The 13,745-nt window shown below is 39.0% G+C and overlaps 1 protein-coding gene across 11 annotated transcripts in view; it reads right to left on the reverse strand.

The window, feature by feature from the left end:
- Positions 1-13,745, reverse strand: part of BCAS3 (BCAS3 microtubule associated cell migration factor) — a 580,473-nt gene that overhangs the window by 391,077 nt on the left and 175,651 nt on the right. For all 11 annotated transcript variants that reach the window (XM_047759073.1, XM_047759067.1, XM_047759070.1 and 8 more), the window contains exon 14: positions 1,063-1,196. In XM_047759073.1, coding sequence (XP_047615029.1) covers positions 1,063-1,196 — 134 coding nt within the window. The remainder of the gene's footprint in view (positions 1-1,062; positions 1,197-13,745) is intronic.

Consider the following 13,745-nt stretch of genomic DNA (forward strand, 5'->3'; position numbering starts at 1 on the left):
AGAATATTATATACACATTTATGGTGGTCTAATTCAAATGCTCATTAAGTTATATATATGGATGTGTGTGTGCATATGCATGCATATGGGCAGAGTGACACGCTGGTAAATGTTAAAAACTGGCTTCCTAAGGAAAAAATAGCTCTGATTTGTAGTGTTTACTGAATTCCATCCTCCTACCCCGGATGATTTCACTCTACTAATGTAACGTCACTATATCCAGAGTTGGGGACAAATGTACACAACTGATTCTTACCAGCAACTGTGAGCTGGCTCCAGCACACCACTGAATATTGCCCATATAGTTCATATACATCACAAAATTAATTTTTGGTATATTAAATATGTATTATTGACATTTATATGTGCATGCATATGTATGTATGCAAGTATACAGAATCGAAATGCCTAGAAAAAGGTTGGAAAGAGGGATAGCAAAAGGATGAAAGGGTTTTCTCTGAAGCTAGAAATGGTATTAGGGTAGGAGGAGGAGGATAAATACAACTTCTGTCTTATCAACATTCATTGACTTGTTCAATGATAGGATAGGTCAAGATAGGATAAAAACTCTTAATTGGAGTTCCCGTCGTGGCGTAGTGGTTAACGAGTCCGACTAGGAACCAAGAGGTTGCGGGTTCCATCCCTGCCCTTGCTCAGTGGGTTAACGATCCGGCGTTGCCGTGAGCTGTGGTGTAGGTTGCACACGCGGCTCGGATCCCGAGTTGCTGTGGCTCTGGCGTAGGCCGGTGGCTACAGCTCCGATTCAACCCCTAGCCTGGGAACCTCCATATGCCGCGGGAGCGGCCCAAGAAATAGCAACAACAACAACAACAACAGACAAAAAGATGAAAAAGACAAAAAGACAAAAAAAAAACAACAAAAAACTCTTAATTATCTGACCCGCTCTAAAGAACAGCATGATGTCATTAAGATCCAATATGATACAAATAATTAGCTGGATTAGATGCATATTACCATTAAGATCAAATAGGATACAAATAACTAGCTGGATTCAATGTCGTATTACACAAAGAAAACACTTTCTGAAAATATACAACTTACTTTGGCTTCCGTTTCTCCCCTGTGAAGCGTGTACAGGTGATGGACAGCACTTTGAGATGAGGACCAAGGATGAGTCAAAATTTGGAAGACGTGAAAGTCATGGCCAAGGGTATCTGTTGTGACTAGAAGCATTCCTGAAGGACACACCAAAAAAAAGGTAAAAATAAAAACCATTATGTGATATATTTGCAATGCTTTAAAATATTACCAAAGGGAAAAAATTACCAAACATGTAAGAACACAGGATTATTTTCCTATGCGAATACAAAACCTCAGCACCGTATCATTATACAAGCATAGTGAGCAAACTACATATGAAGGTTTTATGATGGTCCTAAACAACTAGTTTAAAAAACACAAGCATTTTTAAACAGCAAATCTTGGTTCCCAGGCTAGGGGTTGAACTGGGGCTGCAGCTGCTGGCCTACACCACAGCCACAGCCACGCTGGATCCCTAAACCACTGATCGAGGCCAGGGATCAACCCGCAACCTCATGGTTCCTAGTTGTATCTGTTTCCACTGCGCCACGACGGGAACTCTGGAAGAACTCTTGCTTCTTCTTCTTTTGATCTTGTTAGGGCCGCACCTGAGGTATACTGATGCAGGTTCCCAGGCTAGGGGTCAAATCGGAGCTGCAGCTGCCAGCCTAAGCCTCAGCCACGCAGGATCCAAGCTGCATCTGCAACCTAAGCCACAGCTTTGCAGCAACACCTGATCCTTACTTAACCCACTGAGAGAGGCCAGGGATCAAACCTGCACCCTCATGGATACTAGTCAGGTTCTTAACCTGCTAAGTCACAATGAGAACTCCAAGGCTTTTCTTCATTGAATTAAATAAAACTCACTTCCACTTTTTCCATTTCTCCAAACCTGAAATATAAGTTCCAGTTTATCTACTACTCCAATTAGTAATACTCTATTTAATGCACCAGTTTAAAATTTGTCTCTACCCTAGTGTAATATTTATTGAAATTGCCTACATTAGCTTTCACAGAACAAACTTTTTTGATGAGACGTCATGGCTAAGAGTCATAGTCACAACAATTTTCTGTTTTCTTGTCAAATTTCACAGTTTTATATCTTACATTGAGGTCTATCATCCATTTTGCGTTAATTTTTGTATAAAGCATGACATATCAGACAAATTAACTTTTTTTTTTGCAAATGATGTCCAATTGTTCCAGCAGGATTTCTTGAAGAGACTATTCTTTATCCTTTGAATTCTTTATCCTTTTTTTCTATATCCAGTGTCAACTTTCCAGTGATCAACTGGTCATGATTACGTAGGTCTGTTTCTAAAAGTACTAGTCTAGGAGTTCCCGTCGTGGCGCAGTGGTTAACGAATCCGACTAGGAACCATGAGGTTGCGGGTTCCATCCCTGCCCTTGCTCAGTGGGTTAACGATCCGGCGTTGCCGTGAGCTGTGGTGTAGGTTGCAGACACGGCTCGGATCCCGTGTTGCTGTGGCTCTGGCGTAGGCCGGTGGCTACAGCTCCGATTGGACCCCTAGCCTGGGAACCTCCATATGCCTCGGGAGCGGCCCAAGAAATAGCAACAACAACAACAACAACAACAAAAAAGACAAAAGACAAAAAAAAAAAAGTACTAGTCTAGTCTATTGATTTCTGTCTACACCGTTACGAACATCACACTTTCTTAATTTACTGTAACTTTATGGGAAACTTTGAAATCAAGTAAAGGGAGTCCTCATTTTCTGAACTTTTTCGAGACGTTGTGACTATTCCAATTCCTTTTTCTTTACAAATGCAGATTCAGCTTTTTGATATCTACCAATAATGGGGATAATGGACATCTCAACAATATTGAGCCTTCTGATTTATGAACACCTGATATTTCTTGCTATTTGTCTTCTTTGCCTTTTTTCTTCTTGCTCAGCACACAGATTTTATTTTCCTTGAACTACTACAAATGATACTATTTATTTCCATTATCAATTTTTCCTTCTTAGTATACAGAGATATGATTGACATTTCTTTTTTTTTTTCTTGCTTTTTAGGGCTGCCCCCCACAACATATGGAAGTTCCGAGGCTAGGGGTTGAATCAGAGCTCTAGCCACTGGCCTACACCACAGACGCAGCAACACCGGATCCTTAACCCACTGAGCGAAGCCAGGGATCAAACCTGCATCCTCATGAATGCTAGTCAGATTCCGCTGAGCCATGAAGGGAACTCCTGACATTTCTTTTATATTGACCATATATTCCACCATTTCAGGTTTTTATATAGATTAGGTGGGATTTTCTTTACAACCATGTAGTATGTGAGAACAGATATACTTTCTTCCTTTCTGAACTATGTGCCTTTTCTTTCCCTTGACTTATTCCATTTGCTAAGGTAAACAGGAGTGGTGAGAGGCAATATTCATCATGCCTTGTTTCAATTTTTAGGAAAAAGTCTTCAACCTTTAAGTACAATGCTAGCTGTAAATATTCTGTACTTGCCCTCAATCAAGTTGACATTTCTTTCTACTTCTAATTTGTAGAGAGTTTCTATAATGAACAGATGTTGAATTTTGTTGAGTGCTTTCCTGCACCTATAAGATGAGTGTGTGGTTTTTCTTCTTTAGTCAATTAATACATTGAGGAGTTCCCGTCGTGGCTCAGTGGTTAACGAATCCGACCAGGAACCACGAGGTTTGGGGTTGGATCCCTGGCCTCGCTCAGTGGGTTAAGAATCCGGCATTGCTGTGAGCTGTGCTGTAGGTCAAAGACGAGGCTCGGATCCCGAGTTGCTGTGGCTCTGGTGTAGGCCAGTGGCTACAGCTCCAATTCAACCCCTAGCCTGGGAACCTCCATATGCAGGTGGGACCCTAAAAAGACAAAAAATAAAATAAAATAAAACAAAATAACAATTAACACATTGAATTTTAATAATGAATGATTATCAAACGTTGATAAGACTTGCATTCCTGGAATAAACTCCACTTGGTCAAAATCCTTTATTATATGCTTCTAGATTGAATTTGCTAATACTTTGTTGATGATTTTCACGACTGTGTTCCCAATGGATATTGGTTTGTAGTTTTCTTTTCTAATAATGTGTTGTCTGTTTGGAATCAGGGTAAAGCTGATCTTGTTGTGGAATGTTTCTTATATTCTTATTTTCTAGATGAAATACTTAAATATTCAGTACAATTTGCCAGTAAAGCTATATGGGTCCTGTGTGTGTGTGTGTGTGTGTGTGTGTGTGTGTGTGTGTGAAGATTTTTAAATATTTTAAATTTCTCTTTAATTGAAATTTTGTTCATTTAAAACATAAAACATAATTTTTCTTCTTGGGGGAATAGCTTGCTGTAACTCAAGAAAAACAGTCCTTATTAATATCTGTAGGGTCTTTAGTAATGTCTACTTTTTCTTTCAGGATACCAAAAATTTGTGTCCTTTCCCTTTTTCTTGGCCAATCTGGCTAGATCTTCTCAAGAAAACCATTTTGGTGTCAACAGTTTTCTCTTTTCTATTTCAGTGTTTTCTCTCATTTTCCATCTTTTGCTATTACAACTGTCTGCTACTATTTCCTTCATTCTCCTGACTTTAGTTTTATTTTCTCCTTCATTTCTCAGGTTTCTGAAGGTGGAGGCAGAGTTCCTGTCATGGCGAAGTGGGTAACGAATCCGAATAGGAATCATGAGCTTGCGGGTTCGATCCCTGGTCTTGCTCAGTGGGTTAAGGATGTGGCGTTGCCACGAGCTAGGGCATAGGTTGCGGAGGCAGCTCAGCTCTGGTGCTGCTGTGGCTGTGGCATAGGCCAGAGGCTACAGCTCCAATTAGACCCCCTAGCCTGGGAACTTCCATATGCCACAGGTGCGGCCCTAAAAAAAAAAAAAAAAGACCAAAAAAAGGTGGAAGCTGAGATTACTTGTCAAATTCCTCCCCACCCCACCCCCACCCCCACAGAGGAAGCATTATTTTGGTATTAATCTTCCTTAGGCTTGCTTTAAATAAATTCTACATATGTTTTCTAGAGACTTCCACTTTTATTCATGAGATTATGTATGTATGTATGTATGTATGTATGTATTTGCTTCTTAGGGCTGCACCAGAGGCATATAGAGGTTCCCAAACTAGAGGTCTAATAGGAGCTACAGCTGCCTGCCTGCCCACAGCCACAGCAACACAGGATCCAAGCCACATCTGTGACCTACACCACAGCTCACAGCAATGCTGGATCCTTAACCCACTGAGAGTGGCCAGGGATCAAACCCACAACCTCATGGTTCCTAGTCAGATTTGTTTCCAATGAGCCACCATGGGAACTTCTACTCATGAGATATTTAAAGATATGCTGTTTGGGTAGTTTCCAGGTATCATTCATATATTGATTTCATTTTTAACTCCATTATGACAAGAAACTTGTTAAAGTTGGCTTTATGTCTCAGAAAGATATATCTTGGTAACCGTTCCATGTATATTTGAACACCTGGCATGTTCTATCAGTGTCAGTTTATTCAAGTTAATTGATAGTGTTATTTGGATCTTCAACATCCTTACTGATCGACTGCCTGCTTTCTTGTTAACATCTCCAAGCAAAATTGTGGATATATATTTCCAGATATATAAGCCCCCCTAATTGTTATGAGTTCATCTCTTTTATCATAATGTTCCAATTGAACTCTGATATTGCCCTTGTTCTGAAGTCAACTTTTTCTGATATTGATATCATCACTGCAGCTTTGTGTATGCACAGTATATACTTTTCTACTCTTTCACTTTAACAAGCAATAGGATTATATTATAAAGTGACTTTGTTTGGCACAATAATTGAGGTCCAGTTATGGGGGCTTTTAATTCCAATCTCAGACTTTTAACTGATGTTTGTAATTCATTTACATTTAGTGTAATTTATGGATAGGGTTGAATTTACACCTACTGTTTTGTTATATTTTTGATTGTATCCTTGTTTTTTATTTTTGCTTGTTTATATACTCTTGCTATCCCCCCCCATTTTTTTTTTTTTGATAATTTCACTTTTTTTTTTCTTTTTTGGCCACAACTGTGGTATATGGAAGTTTCCAGGCCAGGGATAAAATCCAAGCTGGAGGTGCGATTTATGCCCCAGCTTTCAGCAACACCAGATCCTTAACTCATCGATCCAGGCTGGGGATCCAAGAAGTGCCTCCACAGAGACAAGCTCATCATTAATCCACTGCCCCACAGCAGGAAGGAACCCCTAATTTTATGGTTTTGAATATAATTTTAAAACTATTTGTTTTCTGTGGGAAACAGAAGCAGAATCATATTTTTTATTTGTTAAAACTCTTTGTTGAAAGAAAAGTTTACCTAGGAATATTAAGCACCTGTGGAAAAATAAAGTAGGCGTTTATATAGGAAGAGGAAGCATATTTGAGTTTTCTATTTATTGGGTAATATAAGGTACAGCTCTAATCATTGCCTTAACATATTAATTGTATGCCAGTGTCTTAGCTATTTCCAAGAGAATGCAGATTTAGATAAGGAAACGTGTCATTTACTGAGTTCCACTTCAAATCTCTAACAGTTTCTATAACATTGCCTACTACTTTTACCCTAGCTATGGTCACTGACATACTTTATATCCTTTCCATATTGCTATTGTTATTCAAACAATAAATTTCTAAGGTTGGACAAGTTGTCTTTTGTGGACAGTATTTCTTGACTCCTCTTACTTTTTTTGCTTAGCTAAGTTTGAATGATCACAATTCCATTACTATGTTCTTTTTTATTTTTTCTTTTTAATTTTATGGCCACATCCATGGCATATGGAAGTTCCCGGGCCAGGGATTGAATCTGAGCTGCAGCTTTGGAAACACCAGATCCTTTAACCCACTGCACAGGGGCAGGGATCAAAGCCACCCCTCCACAGAGACCCAAGCCACTGCAGACAGATTCTTAACCGACTGTGCTACGGTGGAAAGCTCCTCCACTACCGTGTTCTGATTCCACATTCCCACAAAATTATTTTCTGCATATAATCAATAGAAACATCATTCTGACAGGAAATACAATGAGCTTACATTTATAGCACAAATATATTACTCACCAACTGAAGATAAACTTGGGTTCTTTGATAATCATATTAATATTTCATTCAGAATGAGCATTCAAATAAAAGTCCCTAATAGCCAAATCCAGACTCTTACTGTTTTGCATATGAATGATAATCACAGATGAAAACTTTTCAACATGCTCCTAGCTTTTCAAACTAACATTACTATATGTTTGGCTTCTAATATGCAAAAATAAATTCAAATTTTTAGAGAACTGGCCCAATGAAAATTTATCCTTATCATCCCTGTGTATTTAGTCTCAAAAGTTTTCTTTTTCTCTTCTTGCTTTTTTTTTTTGTCTTTTGTCTTTTGTCCTTTTAGGGCCACACCTGCGACATTTGGAGGTTCCCGGGCTAGGGTTCAATCAGAGCTGTAGCCACCGGCCTACACCACAGCCACACAACACCAGATAGGAGCTGCATCTGTGACCTACACCACAGCTCATGACAACGCCAGATCCTTAACCCACTGAGCGAGGCCAGGGATCGAACCCACAGCCTCGTGGTTCCTAGTTGTATTGGTTTCCGCTGTGCCATGACGGAAACTCCGAAAGTTTTCTTGTTCTAATTCCATGACGGAAACTCCAAAAGTTTTCTTGTTCTAATTCTCCATGTAAATGTGGCTTCCATAATCCAACAGTGAGCCCATTTTTTTGTCAAAACTTTAAAAGAATATATTTTAATTTTTACAGAGTAGAGAAGAAAGAAGTAGCTACTATATTACTATGTATTTCCTCTTTTGCACACATTCTGCTGGGAGAAATGACAAGATTTTTTTTTTCTAGAAAACAAGCTAAAAAGCAGATATACATAAAAGGAAAAACTTGTTCAGAGTAGACTGTGGCTTGAGAACTATTTATGCAGCATCAGAAGACTAAACCAGACTCTAGCCTGGCCATAAACTAAACCCACGCCCCAAATGAGGTGCCAAGCCACAAAAAGCATTTGCGTCATCTGGGAATACAAGGAAAAGAAGGACTTCTAATTATAGGGCCTGGAAGCGGAAGCCTAGAGTGATTAGCTGTTTAGGCGCTGCTGTATGTTTATCTGGAAGCTTCCTCTCTTCCACTCTCAGCCTTAAGTTTGATAGATGAGCGTTAGCAATAGAGGGTGGGGACTAAAGCTGCTGATGGTACATGGCGTTCTCCAAAATCTGAGGTAGCTGGAGACTGAACATTAAGGCTTTTGCGGCCTCATAAGAACATAAGTCTTTTCAACTGGGCGTCAGCTGGTTAGCCCAAAAGGCGAAATTAAAGAGTAGCAAACCTCCACTGGGCATATGTTATAAAATCTTGGAAACATGAGCAGGAATGCCTTTTTGCCATATCCTATTTATAACACCTACCTAATTGTATGGTTCTTTATCACATGCACACATATGAACTGGAAGACAAATTACCAGCTATTCACACTCTCATAACATAAACACTGATATGCTGGGTCAAATAGAAATCTTTACAGGAATTGTATGTTTTAGTATCAATTCTTGTGAATTTAATCTGTTCCCATCAATACCCTACAGATAAAAACTTACAAATTGTGTTGTAAGTTTGTTATTTATAAATGTCCTAACATCTTTATTTAAATATTTTTCTTCCTTTGACTTTGCATCATGAAATTCTAAGGGTTCTAAAGATGCTTTTGGCCACATCCAGTGGGTATTCATTACTTTCAACAGTTGATTCGCCCAACAGACATGTATAGGAAAAGTGGTAGATGTCTATGTGTATTCTTATTTTCTTTTTTCTTTTTTTTTTTGGTCTGACTTTTTAGGGCAGCAACCGCGGCATATGAAGGTTCCCAGGTTAGGGGTCTAATCAGAGCTGCAGCTGCCAGCCTTCGCCAGAGCCACAGCGATGCCAGATCTGAGGCACATCTGCAACCTACACCACAGCTCACGCCAACACCGGATCCTTAACCCACTGAGTGAGGCCAGGGATCAAACCAGCAACCTAAGGGTTGCTAGTTGGATTCGAGTCTGCTGTGCCACAACAGGAACTCCTGTATTCTTATTTTTCCACATTGCTGAATATATTTCTTGTCAGATGCCAGAAAAATTTTTAAACCTTATTACACTTTATGAATGTGAGATGTATGAAAAATAAATACTCATTTCAAGTGTACAGTTTGATGACTATGACAAGTATATATACCTATGCAGCTACTACCATAATCAAAATAGAGAACATGTGAAAAAAATTCCTTTGTATCCACCTGCAGTCCATCGCTCGGCCCCAGGCAACTCATTGGCTTTCTGTCATTGTGAATTAGTACTGCCTACTTTAGCATTTCATGTAATGAAATCACATAATATTTTGCTAAACCTATTCATTCGGGTGACAGTAGTCCATACAGTTATTTATATTATTGAGTGGTTCTCCATTATGTGAACATAGGACCATTATACATCCATTCAGCAGTTGTCTCTAGTTTCTGGCTACTGTGAATCAAACTCTTATAAAGATTCAATTGTAAGTCTCTATGTGGACATATGTTTTCATTTCTCTTATGTGAATATTTAGCAGTGGAAGTGCTGAGGCACACATAAATTCAACTTTATAAGAAACTGAGAAAAAAATTTTTTTGTTGGTTTTGTTTGTTTGTTTGCTTTTTAGGGCCACACTTGCAGCATATGGAGGTTCCCAGGCTAGGGGTCTAATCAGAGCTACAGCTGCCGGTCTACGCCACAGCCAAAGCAACACCAGTTGCAAGCCACGTCTGCGACCTACACCACAGCTCACAGCAACACCAGATCCTTAACCCACTGAGTGAGGCCAGGGATCGAACCCACAACCTCATGGTTCCTAGTTGGATTCGTTTCTGCCGCACCACGACAGGAACTCTGAGAGGTTTTTCTAAAAGGTTTGTATCATTTTCTTTTCCCATGAGCTCTATAATCTTGCAGCATTTGGTACGGTCAATCTTTTTAAATTTAATCTCTTCAGGGAGTACTCGATGGTTTCTTATAGTTTAAACACAACATCCTCCTTGGTTGGTGTGCTAAACGGCTCTGTGCATATTTTCTTTTGTGACATAACTGTTCAAATCTTTTGCCCAATTTACATTGTTTTGTCTTTTTATTTTACATACATTAAAGTATATTTATATTATAAAATGTAAATAAACTCACACACCTATATGTCAGATATTTTCTCCCAGTTTACGGCATTCGTTTTTTGTTTGTTTGTTTGTTTGTTTTTTCAGAGAAGACATCAATGGTTTAATGGATGAGGAAGTTCGCATCTCTGAATCAAGGTCCTGGAGCGACACCCCACCATGTGCAGTGGACAGCTGACAGGACATGCGGCAGTCTTCACTGGGATGGAAGTGGGGGGTGGGGATGGGGTTGCCCGTTAGAAGGGGAATTATGTCAGGTTGGCTCATCAGTTATTGGGCCAAACCATCACAGGGGCACATCCGTCACCGCCCCTTTGATAAGAACAATCATTAGCAGGGCTCGTGGCGAGTATGTAAAAAAAGTCAGCCCACTTCATTTCCTTCACCTTATCTTTCCCAAGAGGTTTTTGGTGTCCCTGGCTAAGAAATCTTCCTCTATCCTTCTTGGGTCACAATGACGTAAAACTCTATGTTTCCTTTTTGAAGGTTTATAGTTAGATATATGTATATATTGCTTTTTTTTTTTTTGGTCTTTTGTCCTTTTTAGGGCCACACTAGCGTCAGAAGGAGGTTCCCAGGCTAGGGATCGAATCGGAGCCACAGCTGCCAGCCTTCACCAGAGCCACAGCAATGCAGGATCCAAGCCGTGTCTGTGACCTACACCACAGCTCACGGCAACACCAGATCCTTAACCCAATGAGCAGGCCAGGAATCAAACCCGCAACCTCATGGTTCCTAGTCGGATTCATTTCCACTGTGCCACAACGGGAACTCTGAGTTTTATATTTTAAATTAAGTCTATGATCAATTGAGAGTTCAATTTTTATGTACAGTGTTAAGGAAAAATTTATTTTTTCCCAATTGGATATCCCAGGTGTTTTATGACCATCTGTTGAGAAAACTATATTATCCCTTAAAGAATCACTGATACTTAGTTGAAAATTAAATGGCCATAAGAGTTTGATCAATTCTGGATTCTATTCCATCCACCTATGACTATACTTACCCCAAACTATAATTTCAACATTACCGTAGATTTTTCACGTTAAGTCATAAATTTAATGAGTTTCATTTTTTTTAATTTACTCATCTTGTCCAAGATTGATTTGACTATTTTAGATCCTTTGAATTTCCATGTAATTTTAAAATAAGCTTGTGTTGATTACTTTTGGTTTAAACATTCCCTTTTCACAAAGTTAACTACTGGTGAACAATATTAACACAAAACACTAATAGGACATTTAGGCATAAAGGTAATAAAAACATGGTTGTCTGTCATAATTGAAAGATATTTCTTACCATGCTACAACATCACAACAACCAAAATGTAAACTTTTTAGATAAAGAATTATCTTGGGAAGATAAGGAAGTGCAGTTTGGGACGATTGCCTTAACTCCTAAGTTTTTTCCCAGGAAAACAGCATATCATATAATTTAAGAGTTTTATAACCCCAAAGTCCTTAAAAAATATATGCCTGATTTCAACTAACAGATATGATAACTGAAACCCATAGACAGTGAGAAATTCAAAAGTCTAAAAGATAAAACTGTTAGCTTGTGTTATCTATAATTATGTACCAACATGCTACTGTCCTAAAAGAAACATGCGCTCACACACACACAAAACCAGTACTAAATTAATGTCACAATTATTGCTACAAGTTCATAATAAAATACATTTGAAATTGAAGTTAATATAATAGGAATTTGGTAGACAGATCAATCTGCTTTGAAGAGCTATTATGCATTAAGACTATAAGATATAATTTGAAAAGTAAATTTGGAAATTTAGGAATTTCCAAAAGAAAGCCATTTGATGTACTTCAGAGATGTAAGAAACAGAACTTAAAAAACTTTTCAGTGATGCTATACACTGCATTATCATAGAGGGGTGTATATGAAATACAGACACATGGTGAGGAGTCAAGAAAGAGGTCTATGAGTCTCAGATGTGCAGCTTAGCCAAATGAATGATCAAGGTCCCATGATTCATGTATTCCACAGTATATATATGAAAATATAATAGATTTAATTCAAAGTTCCAGCATGGGAGAAACTATGTAACATGAAACAGATGGAAGATAAAATTTGGTCATCACTTGGCACTTTCATTTTGGATATATTTGCAAATGTAGCAAATATTAGGAAATGACCAAGTGTTTTTGGAAATTGGGTTTGATTACCTATCCAAACCATTTCAATGCATGACTTCTGAATTATGCTGCAGAAAGAGTATATAAGAACAATTGCTGAGGGGAGTTCCCGTGGAGGTACCGTGGAAACAAATCTAAGATCCATGAGGATGCAGGTTCAACCCCTGGCCTCACGCAGTGGGTTAAGGATCCCGAGTTGCTGTGTCTGTGGCGTAGGCTGGCAGCTGCAGCTCCAATTCAACCCCTAGCCTGGGGACCTCCATATGCTGCGAGTGTGGACATAAAAGGCAAAAAAAAAAAAAAAAAACCCAAAACAAAAGTTATTGCTGACATATCATACAGATTACTGGGCAGGGAGGCATACTTTACACAACCAAATTTCACATCTAGATCTATATAGATAAATATAGTGGCTTCATAGCCCATCTAAAAGATATGATTTGAAAAAATAGAGAGACCAAAAACAACAACAACAACAATCAAAAACTCCTCAAAATAAGGTAGGAAATGAAACTAGTTCATTTTTTTTTCTTTTTCTTTTTTCCTTTTTATGGCTGCACCTGTGGCATATGGAAGTACCCAGGCTAGGGGCTGAATCAGAGCTGCAGCTGAGATCTACACCACAGCCAGGGCAACACCAGATCTGAGCCACATGGCAAATGATGACATAGCTTGTGGCAATGCCAGATCCTTGACCCACGGGGCAAGGCAGGTGATCAAAGCTGCATCCTCACAGAGACAACACTGTGTCCTTTAACCTGCTGAGCCACAACGGGAACACTGAACCTTGTTCATTTTATTTTTTTTATTATTATTTATTTATTTATTTTGTCTTTTTGCTATTTCTTGGGCTGCTCCCTCGGCATATGGAGATTCCCAGGCTAGGGGTCCAATCGGAGCTGCAGCCACCGGCCTATGCCAGAGCCACAGCAACGAGGGATCCGAGCCGCATCTGCAACCTACACCACAGCTCATGGCAACACCAGATCCTTAACCCACTGAGGGAGGCCAGGGATCGAACCCACAACCTCATGGTTCCTAGTCGGATTCATTAACCACTGCGCCACGACAGGAACTCCGTGTTCATTTTAATATAATAATAACTTAATTTTTCCCTAGGCTGTTGCTAAGATTTTTTTGTTAAGAGTATTAATTCTGAATACTACTTAATTCGTACTACTGTTTTTACATTTTCCTTTTCATCCTCCATCCCTGCAGCCATTCCCCATTCTCATTGAAGTCAGTCATCACCATACTGAGTTTAATATATATCCTAGGAAATATATTTATCCTTGAAAAGTATTTGGGTGGTTTCAAGAGTACTATTAAAAATATTTAATGAGTTCCCATTGTGGTGCAGTGGAAACGA

Source organism: Phacochoerus africanus, chromosome 14, assembly GCF_016906955.1.
Source record: "Phacochoerus africanus isolate WHEZ1 chromosome 14, ROS_Pafr_v1, whole genome shotgun sequence".
Lineage (NCBI taxonomy): Eukaryota > Metazoa > Chordata > Mammalia > Artiodactyla > Suidae > Phacochoerus > Phacochoerus africanus.